Here is a 15683-nt window from a genome sequence, read left to right as displayed (position 1 = left end):
AGAGAGAGAGATAAGCAAAATATGACATGGAAATAGAAAACATGATGGACATACTGGAGAAAGAGAAAATAAAATCAGATGAGGAAAGAATGGAAATGGAGAACCAGATCACAGAAAAAGAGGAGACTCCCAGTAAAGAGTTTGAATAGAAAGTAAAGACGAGAGGTGGAGGACAAAAAAAAATTAACATTACCAAAAAATGTTGAAGAGATGCGGAGAGAGATGGAAAATCAGGGGTTGCTGCATGGAAAGCAGCAAAAAGAAAAGAGATTAGGATTAAAAGAGAGGAAATAAATGAACAAGATCAACAAAAGCTTAAAGATGAGCAAAAGGAGGAATATATTATTGCGCATATTTTAGACTGTATACAGGGATAAGGGATTACAAGAGCAGCCATTACATCCAAGGTACTTTGATACAAATTATCTTTATTTTTCAAGAAACATTTAATTTCGTCAAAAGATTATTTTATTAGGATTAAAATAGGACTTATATTTTCGGGGCCCAGCATTTTCTAACGTAATTTCCCGTTTTTCTGTTTCCTGTTGTAAGTGGTGAAGGTTGACAGAATCAGCCTCCCAGAACTAGCGTTGCCAAATCCTCCGTTTCATCAGCCATCGAGTAGTTGCTTGTGTAAAGTCCTAACCCCTTTTGCAGGGGCTAAATTCGTTCTTATATCCATCTACGTTACATTAAATGACTTATATTTCAAAACATCTATAAAGTCTTTTAATTAGGTTCTCAGTCGGATATATGTTGTTTACGGTGATTTAATCAAAAAGACCTGGCAACCTTCGGCCACAGCAACAGAGGCAAATGCGGACCGCTTAGCTAGTGTGCTAGCAGCATACATGTGGAGGGGATCACATCCCAAACTCTGCCCAAATTCCCCTTTAGACCAAATACCACCAACTGCCCCTGTATCCCTCACAACCAACGTGTTTCATTCAACATGAAAGGGTGAGTAAACAACTACGAAGGATCTATTCGTCTCGAGTAAAGTTTTCCCTTCTCTGTTCGCTCTTTTTTCCAGCAGGGGGGCAGTGGAGTTGGTTTAATGCTAACGTTAGCTGCTAGCTCTCTGCGCGCTTAATGTGGAGGAGAGACATTTGCGCCGCATTTTCACACCCAGCCTCTACTGCCATCTCTTTTTTTTGGCCATAGTTCCGATAACGTTTTAAAATGCCTATTATAAATGCCTATTATAATCTAGCTTCAGATCAAACCATATGCCAGTAGAAATGGCACGATTTAAATCCGTGCCAAACTGGATCGTGTGTCGAATCTAAATCCAAAAATGTTGAGTCAGTCTTCAAGTTGCTATCTTGGTTAGCCAGCCACGTTTATATTCCTACAAAATGTTCTCTCGTGGATCCTGAGGGCGTTAAAACTTGTTGCTGTCATGTTAATTTTCACATGTGTGAATATTTTGATGTAAAAGTGAAGAGATGAGACACACGTGATGCAGTGCGTTTAGCAGCATTGCATACTGAAAATGACAGTTCTTAGGGTTTTTACACTTCATGAAGGCGGTTACTTAAAGTTTGGCGTATGAAATAATACAACAAATGTTGCGTTATGACACTGATGCGTTAATATTTCACAAGTGATTTGCCTTGACCATGTTTAAAGATACAAATTAAGTGACGTTGGCTATAATTCTATATAAATACCTTTCGTCATAAGTGTCGCTTTAAATTCACTTTAAAATGTACATAATGTACCACAGTATCCCACTTCTTAGAGGGCCTCCGACAGTGCACGTTTATCTGACACACCCATTACAGGTCTCTAATGTGAATCAGGTGTGATTGATTAGAGAACCATCTAAATGTGTATTTTTTTGGTGGGGAGCAGGAACAAGGTTAAGGGCTCCACAGTTTTAACATTCTGAAATTGTTGAGAATGTCATTTAATAGTATTTATATGATATGTCATGATTTACCCAAAAATGGGAGACTTTATCTCCACTCAAGCTTGCAATGCATTTAAAGTTCATGATTGGGAATCACAATGTTTTATATAGTGTAATGTAATGGTCATCCTCTGTAAACCACATTTAGGGCCCAAGTTTTTCTCATGTCACCACATACTGGTTGTTTAAGTGCAGCGGTGGTCACATGACCAGCAGCTGTTGTGTTGGTGCTGGTGTTGGGCTTCTGCGTGCTGACCTATAAATACAGACTTTACACACTGCTAGTTTACAGCCAAGCTGACCCAAGACATGTTTTGTGAAAGAAAATACTAAATAGGGATACACTGATATATATAAAAAAAGTTATTTTTTAAATTAAAATTCTATTTAAGTGATGTGACATACAGCCAAGTATGGTGACCCATACTCTGAATCCGGAGAGCAGTTGGGGGTTTGGTGTCTTGCTCAAGGGCACCTCAGTCATGGTGTTGCCAGCTCGAGACTCGAATCCACAACCTTAGGGTTAGGAGTCAAACTCTCTAATCATTAGGCCACGGCTTCCCCCTAAATTCCCCCCAAATTCCCCCCTTTTAATTTCTCTAAATTAAAAAAGAAACTAAAAATAAATCAGTTACTTTAAATGTAATTGTCAGCACATTTTGATAAGAGTACAGAAACTGCATATTCATTTTGAGATTTTCTAAATATTACAGTTATTAAATTCCTTAAAGTGACTTTTAAAATAGGGAAAATGATGAACATGCATACTATATATCCAATATCGATTGATAACTGATTTGCTACCAATATATTGTGTATTCTTGCTAGTAAAGCTGTTATTTTTAGAGACTATGCTCTGCTGATGGTATAGCATCTGTGCACAGCTAGTTGACCATTCTGCTTTTGTTCTAGTAGCCGGATCGAGTTGGGGGACGTTACACCCCACAACATTAAACAGTTGAAGCGTCTGAACCAAGTGATCTTCCCTGTCAGCTACAACGACAAGTTCTACAAAGATGTTCTTGAAGTAGGAGAGCTCGCTAAGCTAGGTAAGTATCAAAGCTTCTGTGACATCCTGTTGATTCTTTGGATATTAGTCATAATGTTAAATGTTGTTCAAAAGTTTGGGTTGATAAGATTGTAATGCTTTTGAAAGTCTCTTATGCTCACCAAGGCTGCATTTATTTGATCAAACATATAGTAAAAACAGTAATATCGTCAAATATCGGTACATTTTATAACAACTGTTTTCTATTTGAATAAATTTTTAAATGTAATTTATTCCTGTGATGGCAAAGCAGATTTTTCATCATTATTACTCCAGTCTTCAGTGTCATATGATCCTTCAGAAATCATTCTTAGATGCCAATTGTATTTCTCAGAATAGTTTTCAATTATTGTTGAAAACACAAAAAAATAAAATAGCAATTCTATGAACTAGAATTGTTTTTGTAACATTATAAATATCTTTATCTCTTGTCACTTCTGATCAATTTAATGTGTCCTAATTCTTACTTCTAAAAATATAAACAAACTTGCTGACCCAAACTTTTGGACAGTAGTTTAAATAGATTCCTGCTCACCCTGTGAACCTTTTACAGCATATTTCAACGACATCGCAGTTGGTGCCGTTTGCTGTAGAGTGGATCATTCTCAGAACCAGAAGCGACTCTACATCATGACCTTAGGTTGTCTAGCGCCTTACCGCAGACTTGGCATAGGTGAGATTACTTTATTGGACCTTTTATGTGCTTGTGTGTCCTCTTTTTTTTTTTTTTTTTCAAAGGGCTGAAAGGGGTCAGATTCCTTTGGATTGAATGCATAATTACACAATCAGATTATTGTCTGTGAGTGATGCCTGACATGAAGATTTCTATTATCGGCTAGAGCAGTGATGTTTGAATTTTGTCATTTGCACATTTTCCCGTTACTGATATTTATCTTGCCATGTTTGTTTGAAGGAACAAAAATGCTGAACCATGTGTTGAACATTTGTGAGAAGGATGGCACTTTTGACAACATTTACCTGTGAGTCTGAAGACGGTCTTGTGCTTTATTTGTTGTGAAACCTCCATCTGTGTCTCATTCACATAATTTTTGATGTTGATTCTCAAGTAACCACTTAAAGTCTGCTGCAAATGAATGACTGAATATTTATGGAGTCTTCTCTATGCTAAAGTAACGGTTTCTCTTTCATGTCTCCGCAGTCATGTGCAGATCAGCAATGAGTCTGCAATTGACTTCTACCAGAAATTTGGCTTTGAGATCATTGAGACAAAAAAGAACTATTACAAGAGGATAGAGCCAGCAGATGCCCACGTTCTTCAGAAAAGCCTGCGCAGCCCATGTGCGCCCCCAGCAGGAGAGCTGCAGAAAGCCGACTAGGGATCGAAGCGTGACACCAGATTGGTCTCTTCCCCCAAATGGAACTGTAACCGATGCCCCAGGGTTGACACACTCACCACTTTCTTCAGAGGACATTTTAGACAGAAAAAGTCAATGACATATTTGCTGCATTTATTGTGCAAAAACTTTAGTCCCCCCTCAATTGTTTTTTTTTTATGTTTCACAATTTAGAAAGTTAAAATTACATGGAGGTTTTCAAGCAGAATCCATAAGTGCTCCAAAAATCTGCTGACGACTTATTGATCTGACACAGTGAAGGTTAAGTTTTCAAAGCATACTGTTTGCATTTGTTTTAGATTTGTTTAAGGAAGGGGACATAGCTTTGCTTGGACAAAACAATAGAACTAAAGAGGTAAAGTCTTAAAAATATGACTCGATGCGCCCCAGCTGGCAACCTTGGAGTGATTGTTTGAATCGTCTTAGGGGCACGTGGGATCCACAGAAGTCCATCACCCCGCCACCTGAGCCCTTGGACACAGGGCAAGGGAATCTACTGGTGGCTGGGACCTCCTGCTTCACCATACAGGCAATATGCAGCATTGGAGGGTTGCATATGATGCAATGTCTCTTTGTGATGTCAGCCGCCTCAGTCTGAGTTGAGGCTATACCAGTGAGGAAATGGAGCATAGAGCCACCACGAACAAGAGTGGTACAACTGTTTTTAGTAAGGGGGAGATTAAGAAGAGTAAACTCCACTTGTTTAGGAATGTTTTGTTATTCAGCCCATTATTTAATATCCCCATCTTTTTTCCTCTCTTTTTTTAATTTGTGGATTGAGTCTGGGCTTTTTCTAGGGTTTGCAGTAATGCTGCTGGGGAGATGTTAAGGCTTCAGATAACAAACAGGAATGGCTTTTTATGGGCCTTTACGGTTTAGTTGTTACAGTGAATGTGGTTCTCTAATAATTTCTAGTCCACCAGGACTGAAGTTAGTTTATTAGAGTTTTTGATGGGAACATTTAATCTCTCTCCTCCTTGCCCCATTACCTGCCTGTGTGTTACTAGATTTGAATCCTAGCTTCTCACTTGTTACTGCAGCAGAGATAAATCCCCCCACGATACAACAGTTAAATTTCAGTGATGTTCACTGACCACCACCTATTTACCATACACAATGTAGGAGTGTTACAGGTTAGTTCTACAAGCTGTTTTATAGGACTTACAGAACCAGATCCCAGGAAAAGCCCTGACTCAGTGCATGCCAGGGAAGACATGCCCTCACCATTGTAGTAAAAGCATGTTTTTGTTCCTCCTTTATTTGGAAAATTTTATCTTTTTCTGGAGCTCTATATTGTATGACTTTTGAACCTCTAAATAAAAAGTACTATTTGCATTTTTTTGTTTTTCATTATTTTTGTGGACGTTAATGTTATTCAGCATTCAATGTTTCATATATATATATATATATGTGTGTGTGTGTGTGTGTGTGTGTGTGTGTTTTTTTTTTTTTTTTAAGTAGTTACAAAGTCCACAAGACTTGGGACACTAGCAACAAACATTCACGTTTCCTGCGTTTTCTGATAAATTCATCAACAATAACGCCCCTCTAGCACGGATTCGTGATCTGATTGGATACAGTCTCATCCGTCTTCACTGTGATTGGACAGAACAGAAGTCCCGCCTTATTGTTTTGTGACTGATAGTTTTAATGCTAGGTCAGAGATGGAGTGAATTGTTCAGGATCAACAAAGTTTTGACGGGGTTATCGTCAACTCAAAGGATGGACAAGCAGTCGGTAAGCCTTTTTTAAGTGACAGACCTGCTGATACGTTGTGTTAAAGAGATTAGTGATGCAGTTAGTAATCGAAAACCATGTTGATGAATTAGCCAGTTAACCACTCAAAACATCTTTGTACCTTAAAGGCATATAAAAGTAGACAACTAAAATGTTGCATCGTAACAAGTGTACAGTTAGCTATACTCTCCTCCCTCTGTGTTGTATTTATTTTCTCTATTCCGGCTCAGAGCTAACACAGATATTTCAAAGCTAACAAGCTAAGTGTGTTAGCCAGTTCACTGTTAAAGAGCTTTACATGCTAGTGCTGACGCATGAGTCAAAGTGGCTTTCTTTTACTGTATTTACATGCATTGGTATTTTTATTTAATATTCTCAATTTAGGTGTAGCCTGTATTTTGTCTGTGTTGCTAACTTCTTGACATGAGTTTAATTCCTAGTTACTATTTTGAGGACTAGTAAATAGTGTCTTCCTACATGTAAAAATAAAGAGTCAGTGACAATCTGTGCTGAATATAGAGGAGAAGCTGTCAATGGCTTTGTCTCACAGTCCTGTTAGAGCTGTTGATGTAAAGTTTAAAGTTTTCTTTTCTCTTTATTGCAGTTTTTTATAGAGCATATAAGTGCCTGGATCTATGCTCTCCAACACTGAGCTCACACAAATTATAGCTACATGTTAGTGCTGGAAGGTAATTTTGCATTTACCCATAACCACAGCACATCCTCTTGAATATACTATAAGTTGCATTCTTTTCAAGTAAGATTTTGTTCATTTGTTTTGGTATTAACAGGCTGTAAAGTGTGCCAGAATGCCGGAGATAGTACAGAATCAAACAAATAACCCCAAACCACCACGGTACTGATCAGTTCCCTTCTTAAATCGTATATTAAATGTCATGTCAGTTCTGATTGAAACCAGTGAATTATTCCTTTATTAACTTTACAGTTTTGGGGCTATGTTCACTTTATGGGTGACACTTAACAATAAGGTTCTGTATTTTAATGTTCTGTAATTTAATTATTTTTATGCATTAAATGCAATAGGTAACAATTTACTACATTATTCTAAGTTAAATTTATTGTTGTATAAATTTATGTTAGTAAATGCATTATGAATGAACATGAAAATGGAAAAATGTGTAAATTAACATTAAGATACATTAATAAATGTTCTTATAAAAATTACTGTTTATTTTTAGTTCATCATACCCAGTGCGTTAATGTTAATGAACTGATTCTCATGGGAATGTATTACAATTTTATATTTATAAATCTTTTCTTTAATTAAGTTGTTTATCATTTTAAATAATTTTCTGTGAAATATTAGGCGGAAGAAAAACAAGGAGACCCATAATGCAGGTGAGAAAACATTATGTTAAAAATTAGTCAAACGGTTTTTGATCTTATTTGAATATTTAATGAATATCTTTTAAAATGTATTTCCCTTAAACATCAGTGGAAAGACATCGTAAAGAGAAAATCAATGCAGGTATAAATCGGATTGGAGAACTTTTGCCATGCTCTCAGGCCTTGAAACAGGTAAATGTGTAATAGAACTAGATACTAAGCACACTTTTAAAAGTGCTGTTTTTTATTGTTTCAACAGAGTTTTCACTTTGTAATATCTTGACTCTCTTTATAGAGTAAAAATATGATTCTGGAAGAGGCTTTTCGTTACATCACTGAGCTAAAGTGTCAAAATGATGAATTGCTTAATGGAGGAGACAAAGTCCAAGGTGAGCGATGACTTAATTACATTAGTTAATTGTTTAAATGAAGTGCATTTACATGTGATCCATTAACATTTTACTTATTCCTAATGGGGACATGGTTTTATGGAGATAAGTACTGAATTAAATGCCTACCAATGCATTCTTTGTAAGCTTATGAGCAGTCATTAATTTTGACATCTCTGTTAAATATATCTCTGCAGCAGAAGAGATAAAGCGCTTACGGCACCAGCTGGAGGACCTGCGCAAGGAAAGTGCTCATTATATTGAACTCCTCAAAGCTAATGGCATCAATTTCCTGGATGACCCCACTATACACTGGAAAGGGAAGCAGCGTTGTGCAAAAGTAGCCAAAGTCACTCCCACTCACTTGATGTCAAAGGGAATAATTGTCTACTCCAATGACAACAACTCCTGTCCCACAAGCAAAGTCTCCATGCCACCAAATCCAGTTTCTCATCTTGATAAACAACCGGCAAATGCTGTAACTGTCCAACCTGCATGTGATATTACATTGGGTACGGGCCAGTCTGTTGGTATTGGAGCACAAGTTAATAAAGTTGTAGTCTCCTCTGCTTCTTCGCACATACCTGTAGCAACTCTTATTCCTGCCGTATCAAAACCATGTCTTACAGTCTTGGAACAGTATTCTCCTCTGGTGCCTGCTACTCCAAGATTAAACCCTCCTATGAATTACATTACTCTTCAAGGTGTATGTCCACAGCCTGTTGTCAGAACCCCAGTCCATCCACAACTTCAACCAGATAATCCAATCCCCAGTCTCACTTCTGCTACATGTCCAACCACGCCTCTCAGACTTCAGCATATGCTTAGCCTATCATCAGTGCCTCAAGTTGTGATCAGTAACTCTGTGGTTCCTGTTGCCGCACCTACTGAAATCCAGTCTGTTAGTACTATCTTACCAGCAAGCTCTACCCTTCTTAGAACCAGTGCAGCTAGTAGCACTCAGACTACTTGGACAACACTACAGCTTGCAGGAAATACAGTGCAACCAGTCTCTCAGGCACTCATCACAGATGGTGCCAGCATTTCACATAACCTTCAGCAACTTTCTATATGTTCAGCTGGGACAAAACTTCTTGAGGAGCACTCTACGATCCATTTGCAACAAAAGGCTCCTGTACAACTGCAAGCCCCAACACCATCAGGCATTCCTTTTCAGCCATCTGGGCCGAGACCTCCTCAGATATATTCAGCAGTTGTGCCATGCCCTCAGAGAGCAGTAGCACAACAGTCTTCAATTGTATCATTGCCAGCCATTGTATCCCAAGCCGTAGTGGTCCATCAGCCTGTTGAAACACAGACAGCACAGTTGACCCATCCACAATCAACTGTTCGGGCACAACCTGCATTATTACCAAAGCCTCAGCTCAACTCTGCTCTAATGACCACCTGCAATCCTACTCTACAACCTAAAACTCCAGTTCAGCCTGCTCTGCCATGCCAGCCTCATTCCCATTCTACAGTGGTGCCCCAAGCTCAGTCTGCCATTGTGCCTCAACTGCATCTCAGTGTTGTGCCTCAAGCTCAGTCAGTCATCAATCCACCAACTCAGCCTGCCCTTGTGCCTCAACCACAAGCTGCCACACTGCCAGTGTTACAGACAATGCAGTTATTGCAGGTGAGTTCTGAGGAAACACCAGTGGCTGTCACTTCCTCTCCTCCAAGTAACTCACACGTTGTTATTCTGCAACAGGGAGGCTCATGTCCAGCACCACAGGTTCTCAGAGAGGATGTCACTAGTCAGCCACCCTGCCAGCACATTGTTATAATTCAGGCACCTACTTTGACACCTGCACCACAGAGTCATCACACTGCCATTGTGTCAACTGCAACCCCAACTCTATCCAGTCAAACAACCCCTTCAAACCCTACCTGTACAGGTAGCATGCAGGGAGCTGGTACAAAGCAGTTGGTACATATTCTTCCACGGCCCTCAACCCAATTGCAAGCACAAGCACCTCAGACTATCACTGTGAATGGACAAGTTTATGTTCTGCAGCCAACAAAGTCACCAGATAAGGGAAACTCTCAATCTGGTCAAAGTGTAACTCCGATACTTGAGCCCACCTTTGAGGAACCCACTTCCGATGTTGCCATGAATTGTTTAGGTGCTCTAACTAATCTTAGTCAGAGCATTTCAAAGGTCTCATGTCAAAGCAATGTTCAGATATACTCCATTACTCCACCTTCGTACACTACTGTGCAACCTCTTCCAGTGTGTGGTTCAGAAGTCAGCACTTCTACTGAAACTGTTCTTTCCTCATCTGTAACTTTACCATCAACTGCTGCTGGCAGTGCAGTTAAAATTCTGCCAAAGAAAGGTTGTGGAACTACTGGAAATCAAACCAGACAAAACTCTGTTAGGAGAACCAAATTGGTTAAACGGAAGGAACCTAAACCTGGGCATAGTTTGCGTAGAAATCATGTCAAGAGTAAGGCATTTGTTGCAAATGATACATGTTCTGAGTTATCCACTGTAGCAAAAAGTGTTGATTCGGTTAGTTTTTTAAATAAAGATACAGTTTGTCATGATGTTGACACACAGGGAGGACCTGCCCCAAACAGTGTTAGTTCCACCTGCAGTAGTTCTGCAATCATTAGTGTTAGTTCTTCCAGTGAAAAATCAGCAGACAGTTCTGTCACGCCTTCAGAAAATGGATCTATTGCCAAGCCCACATTGGCTGGTGGAGAAATTTCAAAGACTAATGTAAAATCTATAGATGATGTCCACCTGCATAACAGTATAACAGTTAGTAGTATCAGTACTGTAAGTTCTACTCAGGGTAATTTGGTTGTTTCTACAAATTGTGGCAGCTTGAGTAAAGAAATCTTTATTCCAGATGTTGGTCCCCAGCTTAATTGTTCAGTGGTTAGTGCTGCTCTATCTTCACAGTGTAGCTCTGTGGATACTGCTGTAACTTTGTCAGTTGCCTCATCAGAAATTCATGTTAACTCTTCATGCAGTCTGACATTTTGTAGTGAAACTAGTAAACAGAATAAGGTGAGTAGCAGTCATGTTTGCACAAGCAGCGAAGGCGGATCAACAGAATCAAGACCCAGTTTTATAGAGAGTTCCCCTCTGCTGATCACTGTAAGCTCTGCCCAAAACAATTCAAAAGATAAATCTGTTAATTCAGACCTTTGTCAGCCTCCATTACCAAGTGATGTATCCACACCAAGTCAAACATTAGGCATCAGTGCTAATTCAACAGAGGGTGGGCCTATGGTTTCCATTATGGCAAATCAGGCAATTTCACAAACACAAAATAAGTTTGCAATAAGAGAAGAGTTGACTGACTCTTCTCAAAATCAAACATCATTTATTTTGCCCTCAACTCCTGGACAAGACACTTCTATGTCAGCACAACCTATTCATCTTCCAGAAACTTCTAGGTTATCGGACCCTTTCAAGTCTTTAAAACGACCATCCACAATGAAAGTGTCTGTGACAACCAGTAACCAAGGGAATTGTGCAGACTTCAAACTGCCTGAATCAAATATGAACATAGAATCTGGCAAGGATAGACAATCTGATGGTGCCACAGAAAAGGGTGTGACAGAGATAGGTGCTTTTGCTCAAAAAGAAACAGTTCCTCCACAACAAATATGTACATTGGAAAATGATTCCTTTGATCATCCACTGGGAACCAATAGACAGACTGATTCGCCTCTTGCAGGAGGTTTAGGTGGACGAGGGTTTTCTGTTGCATCATTGCTTCCAACATGCCACAACATTAATGCCTCTTCAAGTTCATTTGGTGCTTTCAACTTCACTTCTGAGCAGGCAGAAATATTAGCAAGAGCCATATTTGAACAGGACAGCCCAGGCAAAAGGGCTGCAGGATGTAGTGTTGACAGCCCAACAAGTACTACTGCCACAGGGTGGGACCTTCCAAAAATGCAGCCAGCCCCTTCTAACAAGAATAGTGTGACTGACCAGCAGGTTAAACTGACAAAACAGGCTGATTTACCCGTGTCAGAAACTTCATCTCAGGTCTCTGCTCGAGTTACTCAAGTTGAGCCTTTAGCCAGCAGTACTACTGGCATCAGACTTCCACAGAGCATAGCTTACTCGCAGTCTGAGCCTAGTTCTGTCACCAGCCTTAATGTTAATAACCTCATCAGACCAAGCTCTAACGAACCTTATCCAGGATCACCTAATCTTGCACAGCAGGTTTCTGCTCCGTCGTCAGGAGGTTCTGCTGTTATGGTGACTCAGTCTTCCTCACAAGTTCCCCGAACCTGTTCTGGCCCTACTCAACCTAATGAATATGCACCTTTAAAGAATGCTCTGATGCGAACCCATGTTGGTATTGGAATGGTTGAACGTCATCAGAAGGATATGCCAAAAAGGTCTGCCCAAGATGACCTTATTCTCCCAAATAAGCGTTCAAAACTGTGCCCAACAGGGAATGTTGCAAGAGGGGACATCAAGGCTACAGATCACGTGCAAATGATGGTTTGTCAGATGCCCTCAAGTACTTCTGCAGTTATGCCAAGAAATCACTCTGATGGTGTTGGTGCTCTGTTTTCTGGTAATACTTTCATGAACACTGTGCTCCGCCCTACAGAAGGACACTGCTCTACTCAGGTGCCAACACATGAGCAAACACATCCAAGTGTGGTGCACCTGCAGCAAGGACACACTCAACATAATGCACTGCAGTCTGGGCAGAAGTTAAGTGGAAACCCCTACCTCAAACATCAACAACAACAAGAACAAAGGCACCTTTACCAGCTTCACCATCACCTGACACAACCAGAATCGCAGATCCACAGTATTCATCAGAGGAATCTGCTGCAAGACCAGCACGTGCAAAAAAAAAGAGGAGTGGTGCGTGGTGCGCAGACCGCACTAAATGTTGGTTTGCAGAAACATCATTTGGAAAAGAGTGGCGTGCAGCCTCCTCAGCAACACCAGCAACAACAGCATCTACAACAATCCCAGCAACAGCAACAACAGCACCATCAACAGCAGCAATCACAGCAACAGCAGCAAAAGGCACAACAGATTCAACAGCAGCAACAATCACACCAACAGCAGCAGATGCCACCACTTCAGCAGCAGATTCAGCAGCAGCACTTTGGGACTAGACAGGACAAAAACTGTGAGGCACAACAGGCAGGTCAGAGGGCACATCAAAACAATCACTTGGGTCAGCCAGAACGTCCATCTGGACAGGATCATGGGGCTGTACAAAGACTAATGGGGTCTCGTTCAATGGAGCAGCAGCAGTTGACCTCTCAGGCTAATAATTCTGTTTCGCGTTCTTCGGATCTTGCTTGCACTTCATCACATCAGGAGCGTCACCGTCTTTCTAGCTACTCAGCAGAGGCTCTGATAGGCAAGACTCCTCCTGCTACTGGTGAACAACATATGGGTGTGCACCTGCAAGCACCTCGAAGCAATGCACAGGACCAGTCAGAATTGCGAGGTTATGTAGATTCATCACGTGGTAAAGGTAACATTACTCATAAATCTCAGAGCAGGATGCCACCTGATCATGCTAATAACACAAATGCCCAGAGAATACCAGATTGTGGACCTTTCAAGGCTCTGGTTACTGCGCATCAGCTAAATAACTTTGAAGTGCAAGTGTCTCGAAGTGGTGACATGTCCAGCAAGTCTGTACCTCAAATCCAGAGAGGTCCTCAGCCACAAACAGGATTTAGAATGGGTTTAGGGCCTTCAGGAGATGGGCGCTCACGTGGAACATATACAGGTCCGCATCATGTTGCTCAAGGTGTACACATTGGAGCAGGATTGACAAGAGAACAGGAGGGTTGTCACCAGAGCTTTATGCAAAGCCTTTTGGGACCTCATATTCCTGAACAAAATGGGCACCAAAGGGCAGCCCAAGGCTGTACCCCAGGGAGTATAGAATACAACTGCATTCCTGGGACCTCTGCTGGAGAACTTCAGGCTAAATCTTCTAGCCCTAATTTGCACCCTACACAGAAAGCTGCTCCCTTACATCTAGGGGACAACAACAAAGGCCATATTTCTCAGGTCAGCACAAATTTGCATGGTCCACCTGTGAGAACAGGTCCACCCCATCCCCCAACACCACACAGCAGTTCAGACACAGGACGTACTCAAGGCTCAACCAGGTCACTCTCTGTTAGTCAACGCCACCATCATATAGGACCAGATCCACAAAGCACAAAGATTCATCCAGGAGATCGACCACGGTCAGGCAACTTGAGACCTGGAAATCCTTTTGAACCAGAAAGTTCTTTGCCTCTTCCATCAGGTGGCGGAGTGATCCTTGGCCGTACACAAACAGGAAATGAAGCTAGACGAAGTAGCATTGTGCGTTTCATGGCAGATGGTGCACAGGTCAGTAGTGACAACAATTTAGTGTCCGATCGCTGTGCTGTGTCTGAACTTACCCAGAACTTTGGCTTTCCTTTCATTGCTGAAGGAGGAATGAACCCACCACCTCCCATTAATGCCAATGCATCTTTCATCCCACCAGTCACACAGCCAGGTACCTCTCGCACCCCAGCCCTCCTTCCTGTGGAACCTCAGAACACTTTACCTTCATTTTATCCCTCATATTCCCCTGCAGCTCATCCTAGCCTTCCAAGTGAGATTCCTTTACAGTATTTCTCAAACCAGATGTTTACAAGTCCAAGCACTGACAAGAGTGGCAGTACACCACTGAACAACCGCTTCGGTTCTATTCTTTCTCCCCCTCGACCTGTGGGTTTTGCACAGGCCAGCTTCCCACTTCTCACAGATATAACACCAATGCCAATTGGGAATTCTTCAGGCATCACACCTCATTTATCCAACTTTAACCTGACCTCTTTGTTCCCTGAAATTGCCACAGCAATGCCTCCTGATGGATCCTCTATGTCAATGTCACCTTTATTGTCTCTTGCCAACACTACTTCCTCAGATTCAAATAAACAATCTAATCGCCCAGCCCATAACATCAGTCATATCCTAGGTCATGATGGGACTTCTGCTGTTTAAGGTTTTATATGGGTTTACATCCCTCACCACATAATTTTTTTGCCCTAATCTCTGCATGGGATTTGTAGTGGATGGCCATGGTGTAAAGACTTTTAATTCCTCAAAAGCAAATAAAGTGTGGAATGTTCTCAAGTCAGGATAACTCTGGAACTAAGGGGGCAAAGTAAAATATTGCATTATGTCTGTTATCCTTTGGTTGGTCTTTTGCTTTCTTTGTTTGCTGATAATTTGGGCTGTCATGGTTCTACATGATGTAAAGCTTGTCTTTAGTTTTCATAAGAACAGCTCACATTGTTTATTAAGAAAAAATAATGTTTGTATGTTCTTTTACTTTGTAGCAACAATAATGAAATGTTAAAGCAAATTAAAGGTTACAATTTAGCATTTAATGCTACAGTAGATATATCTGAGCTCTTTTGTAAAGTATCAGTTGTTTTTCAAATGTTTAAAAATAATTTTCCATCTTTAAAATGTTTTCCTGCAGAAAATTCCAGAAGAACTTTCACCTATTTATGAAATTGGATGTGTGGTTTGTAGATATTTGTAAAAATGAAAAATTACTAAAGTTTCTAAGTTAAAACGTTTGTTTCTGACTGACTTTTGTGACTCGTTGAGGACAAATGGTAATGATTTTTCTTCCAGATTGCTTGTTTTAGCATGTTAAATCCACCAGATGTCAGTACCTTTCAAAGAGTTTGTCATTAAACTTTGACATTACTTCGCGTCAGTTAGATGTAAACTACTGCTTTAATGCTTAATGCTGTGAAAAAAATAAATAGTCAATGCCTGTACTTACATAATGTAAGCCAAAAGAGCCCTGGACACTTTAACCACTTTAGGCATTTAGATATGAAGTACACCAGTGGTTATTTTGCTAGTTAATTCTACTTCT

The 15683-nt window shown here is 40.5% G+C and overlaps 2 protein-coding genes across 4 annotated transcripts; both read left to right on the top strand.

The window, feature by feature from the left end:
- Window positions 1-653: 653 nt before the first annotated feature.
- LOC113066279 (N-alpha-acetyltransferase 50) lies at window positions 654-5653 on the top strand. 2 transcript variants are annotated; one of them, XM_026238135.1, is made up of 5 exons: window positions 654-960; window positions 2831-2964; window positions 3517-3636; window positions 3877-3943; window positions 4123-5653. In XM_026238135.1, the coding sequence occupies exons 1-5, from the start codon at window positions 953-955 to the stop codon at window positions 4298-4300; spliced, it is 507 nt and encodes a 168-aa protein (XP_026093920.1). In that variant the 5' UTR covers window positions 654-952; the 3' UTR covers window positions 4301-5653. The 2 variants fall into 2 exon arrangements, with proteins under 2 accessions (XP_026093920.1, XP_026093919.1); XM_026238134.1 differs by having other exon boundaries at window positions 665-960; window positions 2828-2964.
- Window positions 5654-5858: 205 nt separating this feature from the next.
- On the top strand, window positions 5859-15371 carry LOC113066276 (basic helix-loop-helix domain-containing protein USF3-like). Of its 2 annotated transcripts, XM_026238131.1 has the most exons (7): window positions 5859-6055; window positions 6660-6744; window positions 6847-6911; window positions 7383-7414; window positions 7512-7594; window positions 7698-7791; window positions 7989-15371. In XM_026238131.1, exons 3-7 carry the CDS (start codon window positions 6865-6867, stop codon window positions 14789-14791), a joined length of 7059 nt encoding a protein of 2352 aa, XP_026093916.1. In that variant the 5' UTR covers window positions 5859-6055; window positions 6660-6744; window positions 6847-6864; the 3' UTR covers window positions 14792-15371. The 2 variants fall into 2 exon arrangements, with proteins under 2 accessions (XP_026093916.1, XP_026093917.1); XM_026238132.1 differs by lacking the exon at window positions 6847-6911.
- Window positions 15372-15683: the final 312 nt, after the last annotated feature.

Source organism: Carassius auratus, chromosome 49, assembly GCF_003368295.1.
Source record: "Carassius auratus strain Wakin chromosome 49, ASM336829v1, whole genome shotgun sequence".
NCBI classification, from domain to species: domain Eukaryota; kingdom Metazoa; phylum Chordata; class Actinopteri; order Cypriniformes; family Cyprinidae; genus Carassius; species Carassius auratus.
The sequence above is the reverse complement of the archived record's forward strand: the minus strand, read 5'-3'. Positions and strand labels throughout refer to the sequence as shown.